Genomic DNA, 27,433 nt, shown 5'->3' with positions numbered 1-27,433 from the left:
AAGTAACTGAAATACACGTGCAGGCAATAATAGCAGCATAGTACGCATCAAAAAATTATCTCCTGAATAAGCAGGAATATAATGTGGAAGGAAAATTGATGACAAAATGATTGACAATCCTCACAAGTGTTGACAATACAGCTTCTAAACTAGGATTATTGTATATACCAATTTTTAACCAAGATCCAGAATATCTATGGTTCAGCATACACAACCACAAAAGACATGTATGCTTTTTAAACTACCCAAGTTATGCCCAAAGCTACATCGCTGTGACAATAAAGACACACCCATCACAAAGCATTTTAATAATTAATTGTAAGTAAACAATATAATTATAAAATAATCCCATTTAAAAAAAGCCATCAGACAAACCCATCAAGTATGGCACTCATAACTAAAATATACCAAAATATGATTGCACCAACTCCAACTATGGCTTTATAACTTGAAGTACATTGGCTTACTTGTTCTTCCTTAATATAACTTCTGTGTAAATGTACTGCATTATACATCATTAGAATCTTAATTCCTTCCATTAATAAAATATCTTTTTCTTCTGGGGAGTTGAATAATTTCAGCATGTATTTTTCACGGTTATCTCTATTTTCACACACTTGTTTGTACTGTAAGAAAAGAAAAATCTACTGTATTATCTACTTACCAAAATCAATTATCAATTTAAGCTTTTTATTTCAATTCAATTCAATTTCACTTGTATTTATTACTAGAGGTTTGGATTCATCACTGTCTGAAACACTACCCCTGGAGCATAAATTAAAATAATGGAATCACCCATCTTGCTTTGGTATTCAGGCACAGGGCAGCGTGATGGCATATTAACCTAAAAAACCCAAATGATGGCCTACAGACCAAATAGGCACATTCCGCTGGGTTTGTTTACAGCCGGTCACGTAACATATACTGGGTATAACTTTATTATTATTATTATTATTGTTATTTGGCATTCAAGAAAAATATAATTTTCCAGGAAAAAGAATAGGCAATCAGCCTGAACAAAACAAATTTGAACTCTTCCCTCACTACAAAAATACAAAATGAAAATCTGTAAGATAACAAACAACACATTGAAAAAAATAATCGAAAGGCCAAGACCACATATAAAAGATCAGATAAAAACAAGTAAGAAATAAACAGTTAACTAGATTTGAACTCGTCACTGAGGATGAGTTAGGTGATCCGCCATACATTGACCCTCATGAAGCGCTCATGCTCCTGATTTAAAAGTTTTATATCCTAAAATATGCTCTAATTGGTTTTTTTTATTAAGAAAGAGTAAATTTTAGCATTTTAAAAGATTTACGCATGCGTACTCGCACGTCTTGATGTCCGTGAGCACGGCAATGGCACAAAGAGTTTACTTCTCATATGAATACAGGGTCAGGAACCCAAAATATGTAACATAACGTACAGTAATTTCCAGCTTCATTACGTGCTGTGCGCATGAAAATGAACGTACGGCGTGTAAATTATGGAAAGTTTTAGAATGCTGAAAATGACCTGAAACGTTCTTTAAATTATCTGAAAAGTAATTTTCAAATTTTAACACAAGCGCACGTCGCAAAGTGTACGTTGACGGTAATGGAACACGAAATTAAACATTGTCAAGTGTTTTTAAAACCGCCTGTTGGTAATGCCACACAAATTTTCCATTCAAATAACCTAATATCAAGCTGACAGCGTCGAAATACAGTCTGCCGCCCTCTGGGTTTTATGTTCATTACAGCTTTTAAGAAAGATAGATAAAAGGGCTGCAAAAAATCATTCTTTTTGACCATGATGACGTGATCAAAATGAAAAGTGAAGGGACACTTCTGAAAGAGAATTGTCTCAGCTATAACATACTCACAGGTGGGAGACGATCGAACAAGAATAAGCGAGAAACATACAAATTAGTTTGAAAATAAAGACGTTATAAATAAATATTCAGGTTTTTTTAAAAATTCAGATGGCAATATGATGACGTCACAATGTCTGATCAGTCATAATGATCTATAAAAATCATATCTACAACTCATGTGCTTTCAGAATATGAAATACTTATTTTGGGTCACCTTTTATCCTAAGGAGCTATAACTGATTATAAATAGGTATAATTTTAAGCATATTGTATATAAATGTTGACTCACGCGTACGCGTACTTTCAGACACGCAAACAGAAAATTGAGGTACCTGACATTCATCCTTGACCTGAAGTGTATGCCCATTAAATATGATTCAGAAATGACAAATGGTTAAGATAATTATGGAGTCATCAAAGTATTAAAAAGGGAAAAATGAGGGTGGGGTCAAAAATAACATTTATTTTGACCATGATGACGTCACAAAAGGAAAAAAGAAGTCCCATATATCAAGAAAGAGAATTGTCTCAACTAAAACATACTCAAAGTTGGGAGACGATCGACCAAGGATAAGCGAAATACGCTCAAGTGCGTATTTTCAAAAAAGACGTCATAGATAAAATTTAGTTTTATTGAATTCAAATGGCAATATGATGACGTCACAATGTCCGATCAACCATTATGATCTATCACATTTACAACTTATGTGCTTTCAGAATATGTAATAAAAATTGGGGGTCACCTTCCATCCTAAGGAGCTATAACTGATTAAAAATATGCCTGATTCATACGTTCACTATATATCGGCACAAATACGCGCAAAGTTCCCTATGTTTGATGCGCACGTACGACATTGCTATTGGCCGTAAGTTGACTGAAAAGAATGGAAATTTGTGAAAACAATTTCAGAAACTCAAAAAATGTAAAAAAAAAAACATAATTTCTAGCTTCCGTATGTGCTGCGCAAGTAAAAGTGCACGCGCGTAGTGGAAAATTTTATAAAAATGTTCAAAATAGCCTGAAAAGTGCTCTAATTTAGTCAAAAAGTGATTTCAAGCATTTTGAAAATTTAACGCACGCGTTATGAAGCGCACATGTAAAATTATGTTACATTGCATTTAACATTAACCCGAAGATAATGCTCTCGTAATAAGATTTCGAAATGGCAATTGGTTAGGCTGAAATGGTTGATTATGTAAAAACGCAAAATTGCGTGTAGCTGACGTCACGCATGACTGGTCACCTTGAAAACCTTACCGTGACTATTCCAGACGAAGCCAAAATGATCGATGAAGCGACCGTGTGCGTAACTCATGACAATTTTGAGATATCGTGCGAAAAGGATGGAAGGAAAGGTAGAATAAAAAAAAAAAGATGAAGTAAGATCTCCGACAATAACATGAGGTCAGTAAATTGAGATATAGTACTTGCTGAGGGCAGACTTAAAACTTGTAATTGTTACGGATTGTTGAATAGATAGATAAAGGTATCTGTTCCCAGAGTCTTGGAAATGAAATGTATGCCAAATTAATAAAAATATTGCCTTTTACATTCCAGTGTATTAGTCTGCCCTCACATCAAAAGAGGGAGGATAAAAGCCTTTCATAATTTTAAATCCTAAGATGAGTTTGTGTAGTTTGAAAACATCCTCTAGACATAAAATATAGTGTTTGCAATCTATAGTGATAGGATGTTTCCCAATTGCCTTCTTTTCTAAACATTGTGGTTTGTGTTGCCCTCCTTTGAATACTTTCAATCTTTTCGGTTGGAGAACTTGCAGTGCGATCAGTGTGAAAGTATAGCAAAAGCTAATGTTATGCTTGTGAAAACAATCACCCACCATTAACATAAGAAATAACTGGCAAGGAAAGCCAGGCACTATGATTGTCCAAAATAGTGTTTATTCACTTATTCTAGCATTTCTCCATGCTTTGTATGCTTTAGAATTTGTGTGATTCTCTGTAAACTTCAGCTAGCCCTGAACTCATAGCGTTTTAAAAATTGCAGTTTGCGGATCGAAGACTCCCGTGCATACCTAAACAGGCCATAGATATACAGGGGCCTAGGCCTTGCATTTCTCAAAATATCTCAGTGTTCGGGGCAGTACCTTTTGGAGCATTAGCAAACCATTGTGGCAAAATTCTGAAGTTTAATTTCCAATCAATTTGATATAGTTTACTGGCATTTCAACCAACATTATTCAACATCAAATACGTTTTACAATAGAATCACTCTGAAGAAGACACATGTTTTCCTTTTACCGAGCGTAACTCGCACTACCTGTTTACAATTTATAACCACTATACATCACATGACCAAGCTAGCAGAATGCGCCTACTGCTTCTGACCTATAAAATTGGTTATTTTTTTTATTTCATAAATTTTATAATATAAAATTAAACAAACAACTATATCTTAATTTTGATTGGTTTTAGCTTCTAAATCAACAATATTACAATATCTTAAGCTAATTATCATTGAAACCCCAAAAAAATTCTTTAATATTGACACAAACATGTAGGGACAAAAAAAAATGCTACAGAAAGAGACTATCCCAGTGTACTGGTTCATACAGACCCTGTTGTGGACAGACGAGAGACAGCTTGTACCATTTTACGGGGTAGCTCAGACACAAACAGACCCTTAGGGGAGAAGTACTGTGTGAGCTAGTCCACACCTCAAGCACTTTGAGACTTCAGTATAAAACGCTGTATCACAGGCGGGCAAAGTGCAGCCTGCGGGAAAAATGCAGCCAGACAGTGACTTTTTTGCGGCCCGCGAAAATTAATTAAAAACGCTATGTGTGCGGCCCACTAAAAAACACCTTGTTTTTTTACGGCCCAACACTGATCATCTGTAAAAATTAATGTTAAAACTGAGAATAAATTGGTATAAAAGCAGTGCATAAAGGTTTTTGAAAGCACACTGTAAACATCAAAGTTTGGGTGCAGCCCTCGGTGTTAAATGAAAAATTCACTTTGGCTCTCCAACCGATTTTTATGCCCACCCCTGCGCTATATAAATCCAACCATGTTACATTACATTCTTGTATTACCTCAGTTTGAAGAGTTGTCAGACAATGATTTAGCATTTTCCTAACTTTCTGCAGAGTGTTTACTTGACCTAATCGACCACCACCAAAACTCCAATGCTGCATCCATTCTAGCTCACATAGTTCCTCAGTTATCTAGTAGATGAAAAAAAAGTATGAACTTTATTTTCATATAACAGTGTACTTTTTACATATATTGATAAATGGTTTGGGAATTTCTTAATACAAGATGTACTAATTAAAGTTGGTTTGGAGATTAGTAACATTTACCAGTAAGTTCACCTGGAATCTAGAATGTGTTTTTCTATACTTAAAATTCACTCATTTATTTACTTCATATAAGATTTTAATAGTGGACATTCAGAAGAACTGTAGAGAATCACAATCACAATGTGTAACATTCAACACTCAAAGAGGAGAATGTGTGTAATTCAGTAACCTACCAATTTAATTCTGAATCATTCACCTCCTACCAAAAGACGTAAGCAGTGTGCCCAGAGTCAGTTTTAAACTCACAACCTAATGATTGAAAGTCTAACCTTAACCACTTATGCCCCATGGCTTCTATACATTTATCATCTTCAATTTGTGTTCCCATAATGTACTCCCTTAAATCTCCAGTCCTACTGAAGACTAAATCCAGAACATCAATGCATACCTTTTCTGTATTTTTCCATTTTTCTAAAATAGGTAGACCCTTTACTAATGCTTGGTATAATGTAGCTCTTATGGCGCAATAATTATCCCCACGTATGCGACGAAGAAATCTGTATCCATTGTTAAAAACTTGTTCATATCCCTGTGATCAGTCAATGGAAAAATCAAATGGAAACATATTAATAAGCTACACCACTGTTTTACAAGTACTGTAACAGTTGTATTGATCATCTCAAAATTTAACAGTTAAAGAGCATAAATTACAGAATTTTTAGGTTAAAATATACTCTATACTCTGACATTACTGGGTTGTGTCAGAATTTCTGACTCGTACAGAAGATGCGCGGTTGGCAGTTTAAAGCTGAAGAGAAAACAAATCTGCAATCACTTCTTTAATTATTACAGTTCATTTAATCAACATTAGTCGGGGTGGTTAAGGACAGGGCTGGAAAAAGCCTGCGACAGGCAGTCGGATGCATTGACCTTTAACTCTGAGGCATTTTAAAATTTAAAATTGTTCTCTTTTTTACACATCACAATTTAATGCATAATAAAATTTAATATTTTTGGTTGCTCCAAACTACTAAATGTACTACTTTTCACTATAATTGTGTAAAGATAACATTTGGTCCTGGAGGCATTTGATTAAAATAATAAGTCTTATTATCAAAAGATAATTAATAAAATGCACGGAACAGAACACAATCACACAATGGTTTAAATTTTTTACTGGGATGAATTGAATTGCATCGAAGGGCTCAAGCATGGTGATCACTCACCCTCAGTATATGGTTCTGGGTTTGTCAACATTATGCTACTCTACGTTGAAATATTTAAATTTTCTATTAGTCCAATCGAACTGAAACATTTTTGTAATACTATACTTCATTTGACAAAAACAATTGAAAATTTAATGTTTTCTCATTTGCAAAATGGTATTGTTAAAAGTACTCAATAGGTGGAAAAGAAAGCAAAGATAATAGTTAAATGGTTAATGGTATATATTTGGATAGCACAAATATCATTAACATTTTATCAACAAAATAAAAAGGCGTCATTAGAATTTTACTCAAGATCCTATTTAACATTCATCAAGAATACGATGTTGTTGTAAATATTTAGTTTTATTTTCCTGATAAATTCTTTATAAAAATTGCAAGGAAGGTAATGACTCTTGTGCCACAGACCCTGGTTTAAACCTGCAATTATTGCAATTCCCTGTGGATAATTCAAAACACTATTGTTAATACTTCTACCACAATTTTTACACATGCTGATTACTCTCCTGCTTTATAGTAGATAACATACAATGTGATTACAGTATACTGTATACCTGTCTCATATTTTGTGCCTTTTCAGTTTTACTCTTCCATTCTTTCTTTGCATAATGTATGACATCATGTTGACTACCCACACTTTTTAGACGTTGCTGACCAATGCTATCTGAAAATTTATAAATTAAATTATTATAAATAACAGATTCCATGGGATTTGATTGTTGGCAGTAAATGCTAAAATGTTATTTCTGCAACAAAACTTCAAAAGGAAAACAATTAGAATGAATTCAAACAATAATGGTAATTTCAAAAGAAATATTAAACAACATAGTTTCATGAGCAGATCTCCATCAGTTCACTTCACAATTCAAATTTATAACTGAATAATATAGTTACAGTTAATTAATGCATCATGCAAAAAAAAAGCCTCTATAGCTTGGTTCACGTCGAACTTTTATCTAGATATACATCCACTTAACTAGTTAAAAGTTCGACGTGAACCACTCAATTATAGCTAGTTAAAGGAATTAAGTCACTTAAGTTAAGTGACTTAACTTTACTAGAATAACGGTAAATTAACTTGCTTAACGGTAAAGTCGGCACGGATTACAAGGACACGATTACGTAACATAGGCATCTAAGCCAGCTTTGTTGTATTGTACCACCATTATCATCTTCTGGCTGGCAACAATGTACTTCAACAATGCTAACAACAGCATCGAAGTAGTCTCATTAGTCTGGTTTTCAGAAATTATTAGTAATATTTTGGGTAAACACCCAGCAAACGTCCGTTTTACGAATAGTCGATATTACCAATGACTTTGCCCTTTGCATCATCGACCAAGTAATAACGTTAAAAAGTCCGATTGCGTACGTTTTTCAAAGTGATAATGTATATTTTTCTTAATAATAAAATCAGATTTGTTGTATTTATTTATTGACAATTCAGTATTTTCTATTTCTGCTATAATTGTCGCTATTAATTCAATTTCAACGAACTACCACCAACGCCAGTCGTTAAAATGAGTGCACATGTTTACGATGACGAAATAAACAAGTGTGTGGAAGTCAGCAACTTATTTGACACTGCTAAGCTAGATTTTCGCTAAGTGCATGTAAACAACACAATTTAGCGATCTAAAAACTACAAAACAGGACAGAAAGGTCCATAAAGTATACATACGTTTTAATGAAAATTAAAACAATATTTTGTTAAATGGAAGAATGCTAGCTAGCGATTAAAATAATTCGTTTTTTATCGAAGGTAAATGTAACTAGGGCCAGGGCCTAGAGAATCAGCCACTTATTATATTGCAATAGAAGACGCTGCTGCACTGGTCGTTGGTTCATACTGGTCGGCTAGGTTTAGGTAGTGAAACTCACACCTTCTCTACAGTAGTTTACAATTTTTTTTGAACGAATACCACTTGGTACTAGAGGTTTGTAAAATACAGTAGATGTTTTATTAAACAAGCCTTTCGACCGTGTGAGGTCGAGGGCCTGAAACTGGCTGGCTGTTTATCTGGCTCTAACTTGGCATTGAACGCAATTAGGGGATTATTGTATCATGTTTCAAGACGGGTATATCTAGATAAAGTTCGACATGAACCAGGCTTATGTGTTTGGTGATTGAGCTCTTTGAGTTTGGTATATTGGTGAGAGAAAAAAAAATGATGTACTGTTAACTCTACAAAATGAACCTACTCCTTAAACTAAAGCATGGTTGGCAATTGGCTCCAAGGTGTTCATCTGCCCTGTATTTAGCTGGTTTTTTTTTCTTGCTGCTGGGTATCTACCCTCCCAATGGCTGCTGTTAAGACTGCCAAATGAGGTTGCAAGGATCAGTTGCTGGCAGCTCGACAGGATGCAGTTTATATCCAGTTTACATTGAGTGTCCCAAATGATCAGTTTCTGCTGGACAGTTCACAATCGTTAGATATACAGTTGAATTTTCCCCATGGTCAAATCCAAAAAATTTCCACTTACAGATCGTTAATGGAAAACACAACAATTTGGCATGTAAAATAAGATTGACTTAGAAATTATCAAAGTTAGGCAAAGTCAACTTAGGAAAGTTCAAATGTATCATAGTTAATAAAATAAATTAAAAAATGAAAAAACTATGATTTGGTCAGTTTTTGGGCTGTTGTTTCAATTGCTTATAATATTCAGATTTTAATTATAACAATAACAGTATTATTAATAATTAAATATATTCTTTATTTATTTGACAGAAATTTACCTTACAAGAAAGTGTGTTTTAAGACATTAAAGGACTTTGCACCATGGCTTACAAACATCAGATAAAGAGATTGAATCAAACTATGCTTTAATTTTCAGATCCAAGTTTGTAAAGCCTGCTTATTCCTTGTTAAAAACACCCGCACATCATGAGATCATGCTTTTTGTTAAAGTTAATACATTATTATTATAATAAGCAAGAAATATTTCTTGTTTGTTTTGAGTGCTTTTAAATCATTCTTATGGTCCTAATATTTTAGTTTAGTACAATTAAATACAGAATTTGAAATTGCCAAAAAGTTCATCAAAGATTTTAGCAGCCAGAAGGGGCTTCAGTCACTAGATTCCAGAATTTCACCCCCGGCTCATAAATCATTTACAGTTGCTTGCAATTCAGAGATTATATTTGGCCCACGAGATCAACTTTAAATAATCTTTCTCTTATATATAATATATTAATTAGTCCAAAAAAAAAATGTTTGTGTTGACCACGTTGTATTCAAGCAAAAAAAAAAGCTAAAATGCCGACCCTGAATTTCATAAAATTTGGGTCGGTCGGCGTGGCAACACAATTTTTTTTTTTGGCCTTAAGAGCCACCTGAGCAATATATTTTAAGATTAAAAATCCACAATCATTTCTTACCTAGATACAATCATATATCGTTCAAGGCACAACCAGTGATGTTAACCTAAAAATTAAATTTCATCAACTTCATCCTCAGTGGCGTAACTACCGCAGGTTCAGGCGATTCATTGAACCAGGGGCCCCTGATCTCGATGGCCCACAATCTTTAGGTGCCCTTCCCCCTTATAAAACCTAATAAAGCAATGCATAAAAATCTAGATTGATAGTATTTAACTTTTACTGCTAATTCTTAATTTAAAATTGCTAAAACCTTTGAAATATACATTCCTAGCGTAAAAATTGTCACTCGAACGCTGATATCACCGTGATGGATGAAAATCCACAGTGCAACAGATCGTCATCTGCATGCATGAAAGCCTGACCAATATAGATTACCAACAATTAACGTTTGCAGCCAAACAGTCTGTAGATCTCTAACATAGGCTTAGCCAGCGAGTCGTCCGGCCGTCTTTTGGACGGCTACAATTAATTGGGACGGCCACTTTTACGGAGACGGCTTGGACGGCTTGGCCTAATCAGCTCGGCCTAGCCTAATTGGGCCTGGTCTACCTTTATCAAATTCTTTATAATTTTCAAATTTACTGTATCGAATGTTACATTAAACTAAAGCTAAATCATATTTACGTTTGATAAAAGGAACATTTATTGATTGAATGTACGTTGTTTTCATACCAATATTCGGTGGGGATTCCCAAAGATGGGCGTGGCCCGCTCATCAGCTCAGTGCCACAGCCACTGGCTTCCATCTTGCCTATTTCGTTTTTCTGTCTAAACCCTTGATCTCTAATGTAACGATGTTACGTCTGATTTTTGCCTGGGCTTTTGTCCCTGTACTCTGAAGGGGCTCTTTTGCGGCCCATTAATTTCAGCTCGGAATCACTTCACTTTAGTCTGTATTAGCCGTAGCAAGTACACACATCTTACTCGCGCTTTCAGGCCAAATCTCACGCTTGTAATATTGTGAAATCTCATATTTTTTTTAAATACTTTATGCACTTGTCAATTGTAGTCCCGAACTGAATCTCTCCGATTTTTGGAATCCGGGTTTCTTGGTACACATGGAATCTTCTAACAGCACTCTCAATTTTATATGTATACTGGTAATTTTCTGTAGCAGAACTTGAAGATGAAACGGCCATGTTTAGACAAACATTTTTTTACGCATCAAATCCCTCAGCTGACACCAGAGCCGTAGATAGAGAGAGTTTGGCCAACTTGGCGCATGTCAGGGACGTGGAAGCCGCGGCTCTCCCCCTTTGTACACAGTGTTAAAATTTTAAAGCTTATTTTTGAGACAATACAAATTCTTTCCTGGGATCACTCAAAATGTATACTTCTAAAACATGTAAATATGCATCAGTACATGTTACATTACATAAGCCTAATAGAACACATAGGTCTAAAGCGTGATTTAAAAAAATCTTAAATCCATAAATCTCAGGCCAGGTCTTTTAAGATAGAAATGCGATACTGTGCTTCAAATTCGTTTTTATCTTTTTCCAAGTTTCTTTAAATTTTTGTTTAATAATACTACTACTAATAGTAATAATGATAATAACAATGATGATGACGATAGTAATAATTGATAATAGGCCTAATATTAATAGCAATAAAAAGTGAAGAAAATTGTGCTAAATGCAAAAAAAGTTGTGACTTAAGAAAGTATAATACATACTCCAAGTATTGAAATACACGCCATCGTGTTGGGATTCAATATTTCAACATGAATTATGTCATCATCAGGAATCTCTCCGATTCATCATTCCTGATGATGACATAATTCATGTCGAAATATTGAATCCCAACACGATGGCGTGTATTTCAATACTTGGAGTATGTATTATACTTTCTTATCTGAGATTAATCAGTGGACCTTTCGGTTAAGTTGTGACTTGTTGATCATAATATAGTATAGTTAAAGCTATTTAATTTAATTTTAAATAACAATATTGATGTTATAGCACTTAACGAAACACGTTTAGATAAAGAAATTAAGGATAATGCAGTATCAATTGATGGATATGATATTTTTAGAAATGATCAAAATCGAAATGGGGGAGGGGTTGCCATATAAATCAAAATGGTGGTTTTAACTATAAATTAAGAAGCGATCTTATGCATGATGAACTTGAAATTATTGTATTGGAATTTACTAAACCTAATTATTAATTACTTGGTATCGCCCTCCAGATTCTAAAGGGGAGCTCTTTGATATTTTTGAAAAACTTCTTGAAAATAATGACTTTAATGAAAAAGAAACCATACTCATTGGTGATTTAAACTGTGACTTACTTACCAATGAACCATCTTGCTACACAAAAAAATTAACTGAAATCACTAAAAATAATTTTTTAACCCAATTAATTAAAGAGCCAACAAGAATTGTGCAAGAAAGCAAGACACTAATAGATCATTTTTACACATCAGATCCAGACAAAATATCAAAATCAGGCGTCTTGCATACTGGAATTAGTAATAATAATAATTGTGTAACGTTTTATTAAAAAATTGAATACATTCTTCACAGGAAAAAAAGAGCTAGAACAACCTGATGACAAAGGATCGATCATTATTATTATTATTATTATTATTTTTTTTTTTTTTCAACCCGGTGGCAGGGTAGCAATTAACGCTCTCTCCAAATTTAGAAGAGCCGAAGTGTCAAAGGAGACAAAGTCCCCTACAACCCACTCACATTGTAGTAGGTGTTCGCACTGGAGGTTCTCCGCGGAACCACATAATCTACACCTGCAGTCGCAGTTGAGATGGAAGCATGAACGCTTATAGCACCAAAGCGAGAGGAAGGCTGTGCCTAACCATCTCCCCCATACCTTCCTGTGAGACCCTGTTAGTTCCACTGAAGGGGAACGGCACCAAACTGGAGAGGTAATAGAAGCTAGAGGGGCTCCTTCGCAAAAATGTGCCTTTATCAATGGCCCCGCAGCAAGCCATCCAGAGGCTTCTAGAATATGGATGGATGAGGCGAACTTTGAGATACCCCACCCGAAATCCTCCGCGGTAAATCTGTTAACGAGCGCGGAGATACCGTATGTGGCAGAAGGTATGACTACCGAGAATTAACTGGAATTAGTGACCACTCTGCAATATTTGCAGTTGTAGGTAAGGAAAAAAAAAATAAAAGTACACAAAAAATATAAAAATAAGAAGCTATAAACATTTTAATGAAGTTTCTTTTCAGTTTGATATGGAAAATGTTAATTTTTTTTGAGGAACAATTTTTAAATATAGCCAATAGACATGCTCCTATAAAGCAAAAACGTGTAAGACCTAAAACCAGCCCGTGGATCACTGATGATTTAGTAATAATAATGAGAGCGTGATGCTATTAAGAGAAAAGCTAACAGAAAAAATACTCCAAATTTATGGAATGATTTGAAGAAATTAAGAAATAAAGTAAATCATAATATAAAGAAATGTAAGAAAGAATATTTTTCAAAGCAACTAAAAACTAAAGATTCCAAGAACATCTGGAATAATATAAAGGCATATTGTCCCATCTAATAATAAAAACAATCAAGTACTAAAGCTTAACACAACTGATGGTCTGCAATCTGATCCAAAACTTATTGCAAACACAATGAATAAATACTTTGCAAATATAGGACCGAATTTAGCAAAGGAATTTCAAAATCTTGATGATGATAAAATTGAAAATTATACTAACATTTTTAATCAAAACAATAGATTAAATTTTAAGGAAGTTGAATGCCAGTACATTTATGAGCAAATAAATAAACTTTCCTCTAAAAAAGCCACAGGTGAGGATGAAATCCCTGCTAAATTAATAAAACTTGCAATTAATTCAATTACAGCTCCTATAACATACCTAATAAGTATGTCATTAAAAACTGGAACTTTCCCTAACCTATGGAAAAACGCAAGGATATGTCCAATTTTTAAAAATGGTGATCGCAAAGAATCATGCAATTATCGTCCCGTGTCTATTTTGCCCATTTTATCTAAACTTCTTGAACGCACTGTTTTTGATCAGATATATCCTTTCATTGACCCTCTAATTTACTGTATGAACAGCAATCAGGATTCCCACCAAATTTCTCAACTACTTCCACTCTGTTAAACATTACTGAAGATTGGATTGATGCGATTGATAAAGGTAATCTTATAGGATTAGTAATGTTAGATCTCAAAAAAGCTTTCGACACTATTGACCATGATCGTTTAATTAATAAGCTACAGAACTTTAATCTTCATCCACATGTAATAAAATGGTTTAAAAATTTTCTGCAAAACCGAACACACGTAACTAAAATAAACAGAGTGACTTCTGAACGCTGCCGTAGCACTTGCGGGATACCACAAGGTTCAATTCTTGGACCATTAATATTTATACTTTACATAAACGACCTCACAAATTGTGTTTCTAATTGTAAAACAAGTATTTATCAGTCTATTATACAGAAAAACCTGTCTCTTATACACATCTAGATGGATTATACTACCTTAGGAAAAGTAATTATATCTTTCCCCCAAACATACAGTCAATGCTGTACAAGTCAATAATTGCACCACATGTTAATTATTGCAATGTTGTGTGGGGACGATGCAATCAAACTTTACAAAATAAAATTCAAATATTACAGAATAGGGCTGCTAAAATTATTACAAAGGTCGCAAGATATGATTCAAGTTCAGAAGCACTCACTAACTTAAACTGGAATCATTTAAACACCAAACTGTATCAAGATGAAGCTATAACCATGTTTAAAATAATGAATTCTCAAATGCCAACTTATTTAAAAAACAAATTTCAAGAGCGCAATACAACATACATGACCAGGTCTAAGGACATACTTAAGGTACCCAAACCCAGCACAGAATATAAGAAAAGAAGTTTTTCCTATCAGGGAGCCATTGTCTGGATAACCTAAACCTCAATATGAGAATGGCCTCAAATGTTCAAACTTTTAAAAAACTATTAACAAATAATTGAAAGTTACTTGCATAAGATAATACAGTAATTGTTTTTTGGTTTATTTTACTTCTTTATTTCTGTTTGTCTTGTAATTGTTTTTGTAATTTAAATTTTGTTATTATGTACTTCAGAAACGGCCTTGTGAAAAACACATTTAATTTGTGATCAAGTTTTCAGTTTTCAAATAAAGTCATTATAAAGCTTAGTAAGCTATAGTTACTGTAGGCCTAAGTTGTCCTGGATATTAAGTAGATCCCTGATAAAAGATCATGAGAAATTTGTTGGCGTTTCATTTTGACTATAATTTTGATGTAATGATGATGAATTTTACTATATAAAAGTGTCATTTCCAGCCATCTCAATAGGTAGTATTTCCTCAAATTTTCTCACCTCAGCCCCAGCCATGGTGGGGCTGAGGTACATGGTTGTGAAATAACGTTTTTGAAGTAGGCCTATGTAAAGTACATACTCAAAGACAATGTTTTTAAGCTTTGTTTTCTGTGGTATATCACACACACATTAATAAGATCTCTATGGATATTAAGTAGATCCCTGATAAAAGATCATGAGAAATTTGTTGGCGTTTCATTTTGACTAATGGTGATGTGACGATGATGAATTTTACTAAAAGTGTCATTTCTGGCCATCTAGAGGTACTATTTCCTCAAATTTTCTCACCTCAGCTCCAACCATGGTGGGGCTGAGGTGGGTGTCGACTCACAAAATGCCCTCCCCGTCCACCTTTCAAAACAGATCTGTGCCCTTCCCTGGGTATGACATTAAACCCCATCGAGTCAGCTCCTGATGTATGTCTTAGTGACTGCTGTTTGTTTTTAGGATGTGATCTGGTTTTTCATGTCCATTTTTGTGATTATGACTATACAGTACTGGATAATGTTTTGAGCAGAGGTAAATTCAAGGCCTTTCCCCCCCCCTCCCTTCATTTTTGAAGGAAAAAAAAAGAAAAATATATTCAAATTGAAGTGCAAGAGCGCTGGTTCGAACGGCACGCTCGCCTATGGTTCTGGTGGTAGAACAAGTCTTCTCGGATAAGGACTATAAACCGTAGGCCCAGTGTATACAATGGCTCGTGTGCACTATAAAGAACTCAGTACATCCTTCGAGACGAGTAGGGGGATACCCCGGTGTACTGGAACAGACAGCCTCTGTGGTGGACGACGAGAGTTGCTGGTACCGGGTTACCGGGTAGCACAGACACGAAGGGACCCTTAGGGGCGAAGAAAGTCATTGATCGAGTTCCAAGTCCACATTTCAAGCGCCCTGAGCATCTTACATTAGATGGATTTGTGCGCTATATAAAACTACACTATTATTATTATTATTACTTCACAGGGAGATTCACCCCTTGACCCCGCCGGGGTCCTACGTAATTCGCATAACGGCTCTCCTCCTTTCAAAATCCTGGCTACATCCCTGGCGCATGGCGCCATGTTGTCACCAAATAGCGTGCGCGCGCATTAGCTTTGCAACACTGATGCTGCATAATCTTTCTTTTATTATTCTGTTCATGAGGACAATTCAATTATGGGATTTTAATATAACCTATCGCGTTAGTTTGTGGCTCGCCAATGTTTTGTTTCAGTGACAACATGGCCGGTGTAAGTCATGCGATTGCGATCCACCCAATCACACGCGCGTATAGCAGAATCCTGTGAAACCGAGTTGGCCAAACTCTCTCTATTAAGTAGTATTTATTTCATTTCATATCAAAGAAAGCTGCACACAGTATTACTCCTTGTTTGTCAACATTTTTATGGACTGGACCCATGTTAATTGATTGGGCACTTATTGCAAAATTAAAAAAACTCAGAGGGGGCGTTTATTAGAAGGGGGTGTTTATTAGAGATAATACGGTACTTGACATTCAATGATCAAACACACAGCTAACTTGCTCTTCCTTTCATTTTTATTTACACAATATAAATTAATACCATGAAATTACAAAAATTCTGGAATTTACTAATCTGTACAGTAGGCCTAGTCTAATATTGTACAATATTCATTTATTTTCACTTAGGCCTACTACATCAATATCATTAATCACATCCATTTACAGTTCTTTTTTGGCATCTGTTAGTTTTATATTGTATTCAACAATAGTAGTAGTCTCTTTGCTGCTAAGAGAAGAGCGGAATTTGGATGTAGTTCAATCATGGCAAACAAGTCTGTAAACATAAAAAAATAACGAAAATATTATCTCAGTTTCAGTTTCTAGGTGTACGTAGCTTGACTTCAAAAACCTTAACTGAGGTTTAGACCTAAGGTATTTTAAGGCCGGTTGGCCTAGGCCTAGTCTATGCCCTAGCTAGTACAGGAAAAAAATGTCTCAAGGAGGCGGCTAGGCTTAGGCCAGGTAGGGTAACGACGAGTGCAGGCCTCTAAACCATCCATTTCCAAGTCACAAAACTGAATATAGAACGTATGATTTTTTTATCACAATCACATAAAACTGTTTAAAAAGAAGTCAACATACCTTTAAATATCTTTCAACATCGGCCATTCCACCGTTCTTCACAGATATTACAGCATAACCAACAACATGGACCTACATGCTTTCAAACAGTATACTTTTTCCAGAGTTGAGTTCGTTGACCTAGATGGTGCGCCACCAGTGGCGAACGTACTTCTTGAATTGTGAATTAAAAGCACATGAATTTTGCGTTTCTTCGCTGGAGCCATATTTTTACTTATCATTTTCGACTATTAATTAATAATTGTGTGATTATTTTCATGAAACAGCTCGATAAAATTAACTTTATGCAAAAAGTTAGCTGTAGGCCTGTTCTACGAGTCAAAGGGCGTGTTGTTTACGGGGTTGTTTAGATATCAAATCACACTGCAGGCATGGTCTCAGGCCGGACGAGGGAAGGATGGGCGCATCGACTTTTTTAATAAACAAAGAGTATTGTGATTCCGTGTTTTCAGCAGCTACCGTAATTTATTGCAAATGCATTATAAACAGTGATGGTAGGGAGTGGAATAAACTTATTTGTGATTGTTTACGATTGGTTTTTAACAAGTTATGTTTTTATCTAGGCCTAGGCTAAGCTGATATTCAAAATTAAATAGCCTACTCAAATTTTCAAAAATTTACGGAAGAATATTTTTCATGCGGTAGAAAAACGTAAGCTTACGGTAGCGCGGTAGATCGTCGCTAAAAGCAGTAGACTACCGCAAGTAGCGGCAGACTTTGGATCTCTGGTTTTGGTAATTAAAAAATTGCCTACCGGTACTCTAGGCAATGGTTTCATTTTTTATAAATCACTGTATATGTTTCATAATAAAATTTGAACCCCCACCACACAACGACTGGGACGGAGGTGACATGAGTGTGTTGCGTGAAAATTTGTTATCCGTGTATTTGACCTACTGTAGTTTGCGTAAAAAAATACACCAGTAGTGATCCAAGGCAGGGAAATCTGTTCCTACTACTACTGTATTAATTTTCTTACTTAATTTATGTTTTGATAAATTCTATCAATCAGTTTAAATCAATCAATAAATTTTCTTTTTTCTATGATCAATCAATACACACTTTTCCAAAAATGGAAATATGCCTAGTGATACGCATGTGTAGTGCTTCCATCAAGCAAGCTCATCTCCTCCTTGTCTAGCTCTCTCTCACATGCTTCTCCGATTCAGACATACCGGTAGATTAGAAGACCTTTGTTTCTGTCTCGCTTTTTATTTTTGCTACAGTAAGCCTTGTCATCCAATCATGTATTAGCGGGGCATTTTACCGGGACTATGAAATATATCCCAGCAATAGGTGGTCGGGACTTAGCCGGGGTTGTACAGTACGTTAAAATGATGCCCTGTGTTGCCGGGAGGTGGCCGGGACTTTAAAATGCATGTAACAGTTTTGTAAATTACATCCCCGGCTAGGCCTGGGGGTGGGGGACTGGGACTACAATTGAGAAGTGCATTACAATAAAAATTGCAGGTGTAAAAGTCTTGAATTATTTAGTGAGTTGTCTAAAATGACTTAGATTACAATTACAATTAGTGTCAGTTATTAATATTTCATTATTGTAGCTCACTTGATGTCAGTCTATTATACAGAAAAACTTCTCAGGCAGTGCCATTTCCAGACTCTAGAGGTACTCTGAACAAAAAGAAAATCCACACTCAGCCACAACCATGGTGAAAGTTAAAGGTAAATTAGGAGCTGGCTTGAGGTGGGTGTGGGATCTCAAGCCAGCAAATTGGCAGCTATGATTATAGTGACAATCTCCACTGCTCCTTGCCAACATCATTACCATCACCAGCATTAGGCCAAATAAAAAAAATTACTACAACGAAAAACATATTTTTAATGTGCTATTAAAGGCTGGAATAGTCCTATCTTGCTATACGGTAGGCGATGCAACAGTGTTATGCGATCGTTTTGCTCTTCAATATAGATTTTAAAATGGTCTTTGTTATTATTATTATTATTTATTCTTTCTTTAGACTGCATGCACTTTCAGTACTTGAGTACTGATTTTCAAAGTGGTACAGTTACTGTACAAACAAACCATGAAATAGAAAGAAGATAATACTGTACAAAATAAAGTCAAAAGAAGATTCAATGTAAAACTTAAAAATTATAGAACGTTGGAATGAAACTAGGGTCATTTCTTTAAATTTAGTTTTTGTTTCGTTTGGAAGTTCATTCCAACTTTTTGAGGCACGATATAAGAAAGTCCTCTTTACCTTGGCAGATATTCCAAGGTGGTGCAATTAAATCATTATGCGTTTGGCTACGTGTGCATTTTGAATGTATCATGATTAAAATTAAATTTGGATGTTTAGGTATGGAGGGGCATGCCCTTTTAAACATTTAAAAGTCAAAAGAGTTAACTGTTCATTCAATCTTACATTGAGTTTTCTCCAATCAAGGGAACTTATTTAAATATAATCAATAGGGGTCTTAATAACAGAAAGTAAAATCCTACCTAACCTGTTCATAAGGACTTGAAGACAATTAGTATTTTGGATACTACAATTTGAACAGACACAAACAATAATCAAAAAGAGGAATTACTAAAACATTAGCTAACATTTTAAGAGTATGTAAAGGAAGGTAGTATTTAATACTACGAATGACACCAATACGTTTTGAAACACTAGAAGACACTTGGTTAATATGATTATTCCAAGTAAGTTGTGGATCAAAAGTGATTCCAAGGCACTTAAAAGAATCTACTCATTCAATAGTTTCACCATTATAAGATACAGAGATGTCCTTAAATTTTGAAAGAATATGGCTAGTACCAAATACCATCAGTTTGGTCTTTTTGATGTTTAATGTTAGTTTATCATTAAACCAATTAGCTATTTTATATAAATAACAATTAAGATCATATTGAAGAGTGACTGGGTTAGAAGAGTTACAAAGCCTGTGTTCGGATGTAAACTCAAATACATGTGAAATCTAATAATAGCCTCGGGGCTAATTCTGATGGCCGTTCGGACGAGTAGAATAAGAACCGGTAAAACCAGTAACTTCTCTATTTTTGTTGTTACTGTTTAAAACTATACATAATCAAGCCTTTGTAACTTCATTTGGAGCTTCAAGTGATTTCTTTACCGTGATAGCAAAACTTTATTACACTTGGCACATGTCCGCCGCTAGACGATGCCATGTTGTTGTTGACTGTAAAACAACACGAATGTTGTAACAAAACTAATTTAAAAGATTTAAGAAGAATCAGGATGGTGGCGGTTGGGGAATAGCACTATGGATTGTTTAGTAAAAATAATAAATTGCATAAAATATTCAATTTCATTAATGGGTTGGTGCCCAGGATGATGTTCGGTGGGGGATGGTTTTAGTATGGACTTGCATCAAGGGCCCCCACGGTAGGCCCCTATACTCTCAGACTGGCTTTAAAATGGTTAATTTGGGGTTTTATGTTTTTTTATGGTTTTCATGGTTTTATGGGATTTCTTTTAATGGTTTTAGAAAATAAGTTCATTGAGGTCGAGATGACAGGGAAAAGAGCGGGAGGAAGACAAAGATTAAAGGTGTTACAGTAGATTGGATGATGAAGAGGTTTTGAGTTAGAGATGAAAAACAGCTAGGTGAGATCATAAACGACAGGAGAAAATGGAAGCAGAATGCACTATCCTGATCCATCCACAGCATTCGATGCCATGACACTAGAAGATTATGGTTTCCAGAATTTTTAGCCTGGTCTACAGTATAGCATTTCTAGATGTCATGTAGAATTTGCTTAGTGCTATGCAACTGAACAAAAAAACAATTACACTGTACAGTGGTAGTACAGAGGCCTAATGTTTAGACCATCGATTCATACAAATTGCCATGCCATACTTGCAAGTTATGAGAACACAAAAGAAAAATCAGTATTTTAGGAAGAAAACTTTAGCTATTTTCCTACCATATTGTTCATCTGATCCTGTTACTCCCTGCAGCACATCAGTATTGGCACTGTACAAATCTTCTTCATCTTCACTGATCGGCACTTCTGTTTCCAATGGTTTCTCAATTCTTTTACATACAGGTATGTCTTTTTCTCTTGAGTTGCCATCAAAATTCTTACTCTGGGTCACAGTTTGAGCAGCAATCTTTTCACATACTTCTGAAATGTTATCTGTTTTGATAACTTTTGAGTTAGTATGTTTTACATTCAGCATTTTGTCTTTTGGAACAATTTCACAGCTTTCGTTTTCAGTTGAGGTTCCAAATCTCTCACCAGAAATATTTGAATAACCTTTTTGAAATTCATTACAGAATCCTGGTGGGGTTGCTGCTCTCTCAAATTTCAACTCAGAAGCATTCAGTAGGTCATTGACTTCATAGCTCATGGATTCTGGGCCACCTTCTCCTTGCTGGTATTCATTCTCCTGGTATAAACTATCCTCTGAAGTTTCTGATGTGTCTTGATTTGACTTTTTTTTTGTATTTGTAGACTTTTTCTTTCTTTTTCTTTTTTCTTTACTATTAACAGTTTTTGCATTGTCTAAATCCACATAACTTGATTTGTAACTATAATGTTCTTTTCCTCTGTCCATGCTTGTTGATAAATCCCCTTTCTCAGGGATCTTCGCTTTCACATCTGGTTTCTTTTGTAGAGAGTCTGCCGACTCACCAGATGTAGAGGCTTCCTCTGATGACATCATGTCTGTTGGCATGAAACAACAAAAGTTCACAGAAAGCTTTTTACTTTTTGCTCTTTCGTTCTTAAATTTCTCCTGCTTTTTGTTATTCCCTTGAGAATTGCTCATTGCTTTTTTTGAAATGTTGTAATGTCGTTCTCTTCAAAAAATTTCAATAACCAGGGAGAAGTAATATGACATGTTGCATAAAGTATTTGTCCTGCAAATATAAAAATATGTCATACCAGTTCAGAATGTTTACACTGTATCAAGTTATTATCAGGCAGAAATGGTAATTAAGCAATCAATTACAACCAAATTTTAATCCTGTATCATGATATTTCATTCATTACACTTCAGGAACTGACAAAACAAGTGGATGCTAGTATTATGTTGGGATTCAATAATTCAAAATTAATTATGTCATCATCAGGAAAACAAAACAAAATTTAAATTTTATATTTTAGAGATTGAGAGATCTGGATTTACATGCTGTAATTGTAATTGTGTAACAGTAAATGAAGAATTGAAGCTTAGATGAAAGCTTGTATTACTGTAGGTTATCAAAAACAGTAGCAGTGTGGTGGAGATGGTAACTTATGAAATTCCAAACATTTTAAGTAGGGTAGTTTCCTTCCGTTGCTGAACCAGGCAGTACCTTTAGGAGACAACCCTTGCTCTTTTCCGAAGAATGCTTGGCGCTAATACAGTTTCACATCTGACCGTAAAATTAATTACTAATTATTAACACTTACAATTATTCAATACTAATACATTCCTTGATGATTTGACTTTTCCAATAATCCACTTATTTCCAATAATTATGGTTTCTAATTAAGTTAATTAACCATTAATTAAGACGGTTAACATCTTCACGGTGCACCATTTTCATACTGGGCTTGTTTGTAGTACATGTCAACAACTTTGAGGTGTTGCCAGAATCAGGGCAAAATTATACCAAGTTGCCATAGGTGTGCGCTGAGTTAAGCGTGCCTAGTGGAAATACTGTAGTATGAATGTAACTCAAAATGTTATTCTACTTTTCACTTTATTTTTTATCTTCATAAAAAAAAATACATACTACAAAGAGACGAACTACAAAACAATACAAGTTACGAAAAATACCTAATACAAAGAGATAAACTACAACATTTTCCACAACAATTGGTCACAAAATTTACAATTGGGTACAAATTATATGACAGACGCTGGAAACCTCGACAGTCATCGACCATGGTGTGGCGGAACAGAGTTGATTGAGTTGAGAGATCTTGTGTTACTATCAATTCGTAATTTTTCATTTTTGTCAAAAAGTGTCTATAGTGGTGAATTATGGTTTAGGTTTTTTTTAAATAAAGTTTCAAAAATTTTTATGTATGTGGAAAATGTAGTTGATTACCAAAGGTTGCAATTTTTATTTTGAAGACTGCATGGTCTAGGAAGTGTACATTTTTTTATGGGGCAAGTTTCCAAGGGCGGGTTTTCTAGGGGCGAGTTGACTGCCATAGAGTGTTGCCAAAGTGCGAGCCAGCGTGTTATTTGATCACAAGTGCGAGACATCACAAGTGTGAGCCAGCGAGCCATGACGTCCCGACAATGGATACGAGACGTTAAAGAGTTGTGCGAGGTATCGGCTGAGATTTGTGGAGTACAATTCAAAAAACAACTATAGGTCTAAAAATGAATTATTGTGATGTTAAATAGACAATGTTAGCTATCAAGGAGCGACGTTGTTTTTCATTGGGACCTTCGTCCCTTCAAGGCTAGGCCTATACCATCCTAGCTAGTCTAGGCCTAGAGTAGGATTTTTTATTTGGTGAGATGATTTAGTATGGGGAGTTTTCAAGGCGGCGAATTTTCTAGGGGCGAGTTTGTAGAGGCGCGTTGACTGCCAACGCACCACACAACGTAAGCATGATTGAATTTGAGTCAACTCGGCACCAAGTCAACTTGGCCACAGTTTCGCGGCCCCTAGTATAATACATTTTTAATTATTGTTTTAAAATGTAATAATTAGCATATTGACATAAATAAGTTTAACTGGGTCCGTAAATACTATAGGCCTCAAAATACTGTGCCAAGACTTGGGCCAAGTTGACATTTATACCGCCCATGGTTATAGTAAAAATGCTGAATAGTAATACTCAAGCGTCTCGAGCTGACGTAGAAACATAGTAAAAACGAGCGTTGGTACCGTGTATGCCAGTCTACAACAAGTGTCGCCTAAACGTAATAATTAGCATGCTGAAATAGGCTAGTAAATAAGTTTAACTGGGTTCGTAAATGATATTGGCCTCAAAATATTGTGGCTGAGACATGATTAAACGTAGAAATTTGAAACCTTGAAATATAGTAAAACGCCGAATATTAATACTCGAGCGTCGCAACATAAGGACGTTGGTACATGTAGGTTAGTCTACAAACGTCGCCTAAAGTAATTGATTTTACCCGGCAGAACGAAAGAAGGAAACTCCGCTTTTCAGTCGTCTTAGGCCCTGTGTATAAGAGACAGCAAACAATGACCTTTCAGTGGTCAAATTGCTGTCAAGAATATGAATTGGCTGCTTCGCAGCAATAATTTGGTAACCGTTTTCAGGGCTGGATGCAAAACCGTATTAGCGCCGAATATTCTACATAGGATATCACATAGGCCAGGCCTAGCCTAAGCTGCATGTCCAACAGGTATCCGATCATTTCGGTCGCGACCGAAATGCATAACAATACAGCGCGACCGAAATGAAGGCGCGACCGAAATGATCTGTATTCGTCCAACAGACATCTCTTCTGAAAAATGGAGTGCTCAATTGTAACTTGTATTTCAGCGCTCCAACTTAAAAGCAACTAGGCCTATTGAGAGCGACAATCCCGATTCCCAGTAACGTAATAATGAGCCATCTAGGCCTAGGCTAGGCGTATCTAGTAGGCCTAGGCCCCAGTAGTAGTACAGCAGCTAGCAAGCTAGCTAGCTATATTTGCATGGCCTAGGCCCCTGGCCTAGGCTAGGCAAATAAATAATTATTACACGAAATTTGACAGAAGTATAATATTAATACCTACAGTCTAGGCCGACTATCACATGAAGATCAACCAAGCAATAATGCTAGGCCTAGGCCCCCTACTAGGCCTAGTAGGGAGGAGGAAAGCCGGATTGGAGATAGCACAATCAAAAAGTCTCGTCGGTGTCAATGGTCAAAAAATGTTTGACCAAAGATCGTATAGCGCCGCCGTCTATAATCTTTGCTTCGATTGTTTTAATGCCAAAATGCACTAGGCCTATGTAACTAATGTTTGGAAAGGTTTTTGGGAAAATATTATTATTAATTGTAACTGTAATTGAATTTTTAATATATTGTAATTAGGCAAAAAACAAATTTTTGTGTTGGCCAAACGTTTTGGAAAAAAGGGGAAAAAATGGGTAGTTTGGTAAGAAAAAAAAAACAAAACTTTGAAATGCCGACCCTCCTTAATTTTGTAAAATTTGGGTTGGTCGGGCGCGCGTGGCCAAAACAATAATTTTTTTTTTTTGGTCTTATAACTTTTGTACTTGTAAGTGTAATTTACGTCTAGGCCTATGTTCCTCCATTTATTTTATACCTCCATGGAGCATGCAGAGACCTTAATTACCAGTTTAATTAGATAAAAAATATTAGGCCTTACGTCAAATTTTACATTTAGGCCTATTTGGTCCAATGGTGCATGAAGGGGAGAACGGGGCTTGATGATTAAACGAGGGGTCTAGCTCAGACATTAAGGTGAGGTGATTTTTAAGCATGATTGTTTTGCTCCAAACATTTTCAATGGGCGGCGTGGGGGGGGGGTGATGATAGGCCTACTATGAGGTGATTTTTATAAGCATGACTTATTTTTTTGCTTTAAACATTTTCAATTGGCCGGTGTTTTAAAAGGTGGGCGGGGGGACATTCCGTGAGACCACACCCACCTCAGCCCCACCATATTTGGGGAAGATCAGGCGAAAAAAAATGAGGAAATAGTAGGCCTACGTAGACTGCTCTCTGATGACTGGAAATACACTTATATAGGCCTATGTAAAATCACATGACCCTTGCTTATATACATAGTCAAAATGAAGCGCCAACAAATTTCTCCTATTCTTTAATCAGCGATTTTCGGACCAACAGTAATTAATAGAAAATAAATTTATAACTTTGTCTTTGATGTATTTACTTTACTTTACCTACTTTCAAACCGCAAGTCCAGATTCCCCTCAGTCCCACCATGGTTGGGGCTGAGGCTCGAAAATTTAAGAAAACAGTCTCCAGATGGCAGGAAATGGCACTCTTATATAATAATAAAATTCATCATCACATCACCATTATAGTCAAAATACCGCCAACAAATTTCTCATAATCTTTTATCAGCGATTTTCGGCTGTGAGATCTAAATAATCTGTGTGGTGTAGGCCTACCATAGAAAATAAAACTTTAAAACATTGTCTTTTATGTATTTGCTTTACCTTCTTAAAGCAGTGAGTCTACACCCATCTCAGCCCCACCATGTTTAAGACTGAGGCGTAAAAATTTGGGCAACTACCTCTGATGGCTGGAAATGACACTAGCAAATCATCATCATCACATCACCAGTTAAAATGAGAAATCACAATATAACTCGACTTATATTTTTTGTTTATGATTGTTTTAAGGCCCCGGTATTACGGTATACCATCAACTCCAGACAGAATTTGATTCGGCCGCTCAACAAGAAAAATAAATCATTTTTTCTGGCAGATTTTTAGTAGGACTATTGTACTTTACTTACAGAAAAATTAATTTCTGTTAATAGGCTTTTTCTGAGTGTAGCTCACTGTATCTAGTGGCGTACGTACGTGTATAGAGGAGGGGCGGGACTGATTAAGGGGACTGGTTTATAGCCGTACCTATTGTGTAATAGAGTGCACCTGACGGTTATTTGAATCTGTTCAACCATGAAGCCTCTCAGGGGCGTAGGCTGCAGGGGTGCGAGGAGTGCGGCCGCACCCACCCCCTAAAAAGGGAAAAAATGTTCCGCTGGGATAGGGGTGTCTATAAAACGAAGACCGAAGATCCAAAAACGAAGACCCCTATCTTTTCTCTTTTATTTTGATGATAATACACCAGGCTGTCACAAAATCAAAATTATTAATTTTTTTTGGGCGTCTGTTTATGAAATTTTCAAGGGTCTTCGTTTTGTAGACACCCTATCACCCTATATGGGTGTCTACAAAACGAAGACCGAAGACCCGAAAAACGAAGACCTCCAGTTATTTCTCAATTACCTTATTGAAAGAATTTCAAAATCATCATAAAACAGGTGCCAAGTACCTATTTCATTATTTTATCGGAATAAAATGAGGAATATCAAGAAATACTTAAGGGTCTTCGTTTTCTAGACACATAATGGGTGTCTACAAAACGAAGACCGAAGACCACAAAAACGAAGACCCACATTTTTTTCTCTCAATCGTGATGAAAATAATGTTTTTAAGTCACTTCATGCTATGCATATATCTAGTATTCGTCTTCTTAGCACATTGTTGCCTGAATCTGAGTCAATTTAATGATGTAAACTTTATTCCAGTTCCAAAGCGACAAACAATGTTGTACGTCCACGGCTGGTGGCTGA

General features: G+C 35.6%; 1 protein-coding gene across 3 annotated transcripts in view; it reads right to left on the bottom strand.

Moving 5' to 3' along the window:
• LOC117104614 (ubiquitin thioesterase otulin-like) overlaps positions 1–25,040 on the bottom strand; it is a 32,148-nt gene extending 7,108 nt beyond the window's left edge. Inside the window, exons 1-6 of one of the 3 annotated variants that reach the window (XM_033245466.1) lie at positions 24,868–25,037; positions 21,097–22,034; positions 6,905–7,014; positions 5,573–5,713; positions 4,918–5,049; positions 468–626 (exon numbers count right to left, since the gene is read on the bottom strand). In XM_033245466.1, the coding sequence (XP_033101357.1) occupies positions 468–626; positions 4,918–5,049; positions 5,573–5,713; positions 6,905–7,014; positions 21,097–21,943 (1,389 nt within the window). In that variant the 5' untranslated portion in view covers positions 21,944–22,034; positions 24,868–25,037. Of the gene's footprint in view, positions 1–467; positions 627–4,917; positions 5,050–5,572; positions 5,714–6,904; positions 7,015–21,096; positions 22,035–24,867 lie in introns of all 3 variants that reach the window. The other 2 variants (XM_033245465.1, XM_033245467.1) reach the window with 2 other exon arrangements.
• Between the last annotated feature and the right edge of the window lie 2,393 nt (positions 25,041–27,433).

The sequence above is a fragment of the Anneissia japonica genome, unplaced genomic scaffold (genome assembly GCF_011630105.1).
Source record: "Anneissia japonica isolate Jap-2015-1 unplaced genomic scaffold, ASM1163010v1 scaffold287712_len2945570_cov188, whole genome shotgun sequence".
NCBI lineage: Eukaryota > Metazoa > Echinodermata > Crinoidea > Comatulida > Comatulidae > Anneissia > Anneissia japonica.
The sequence above is the reverse complement of the archived record's forward strand: the minus strand, read 5'-3'. Positions and strand labels throughout refer to the sequence as shown.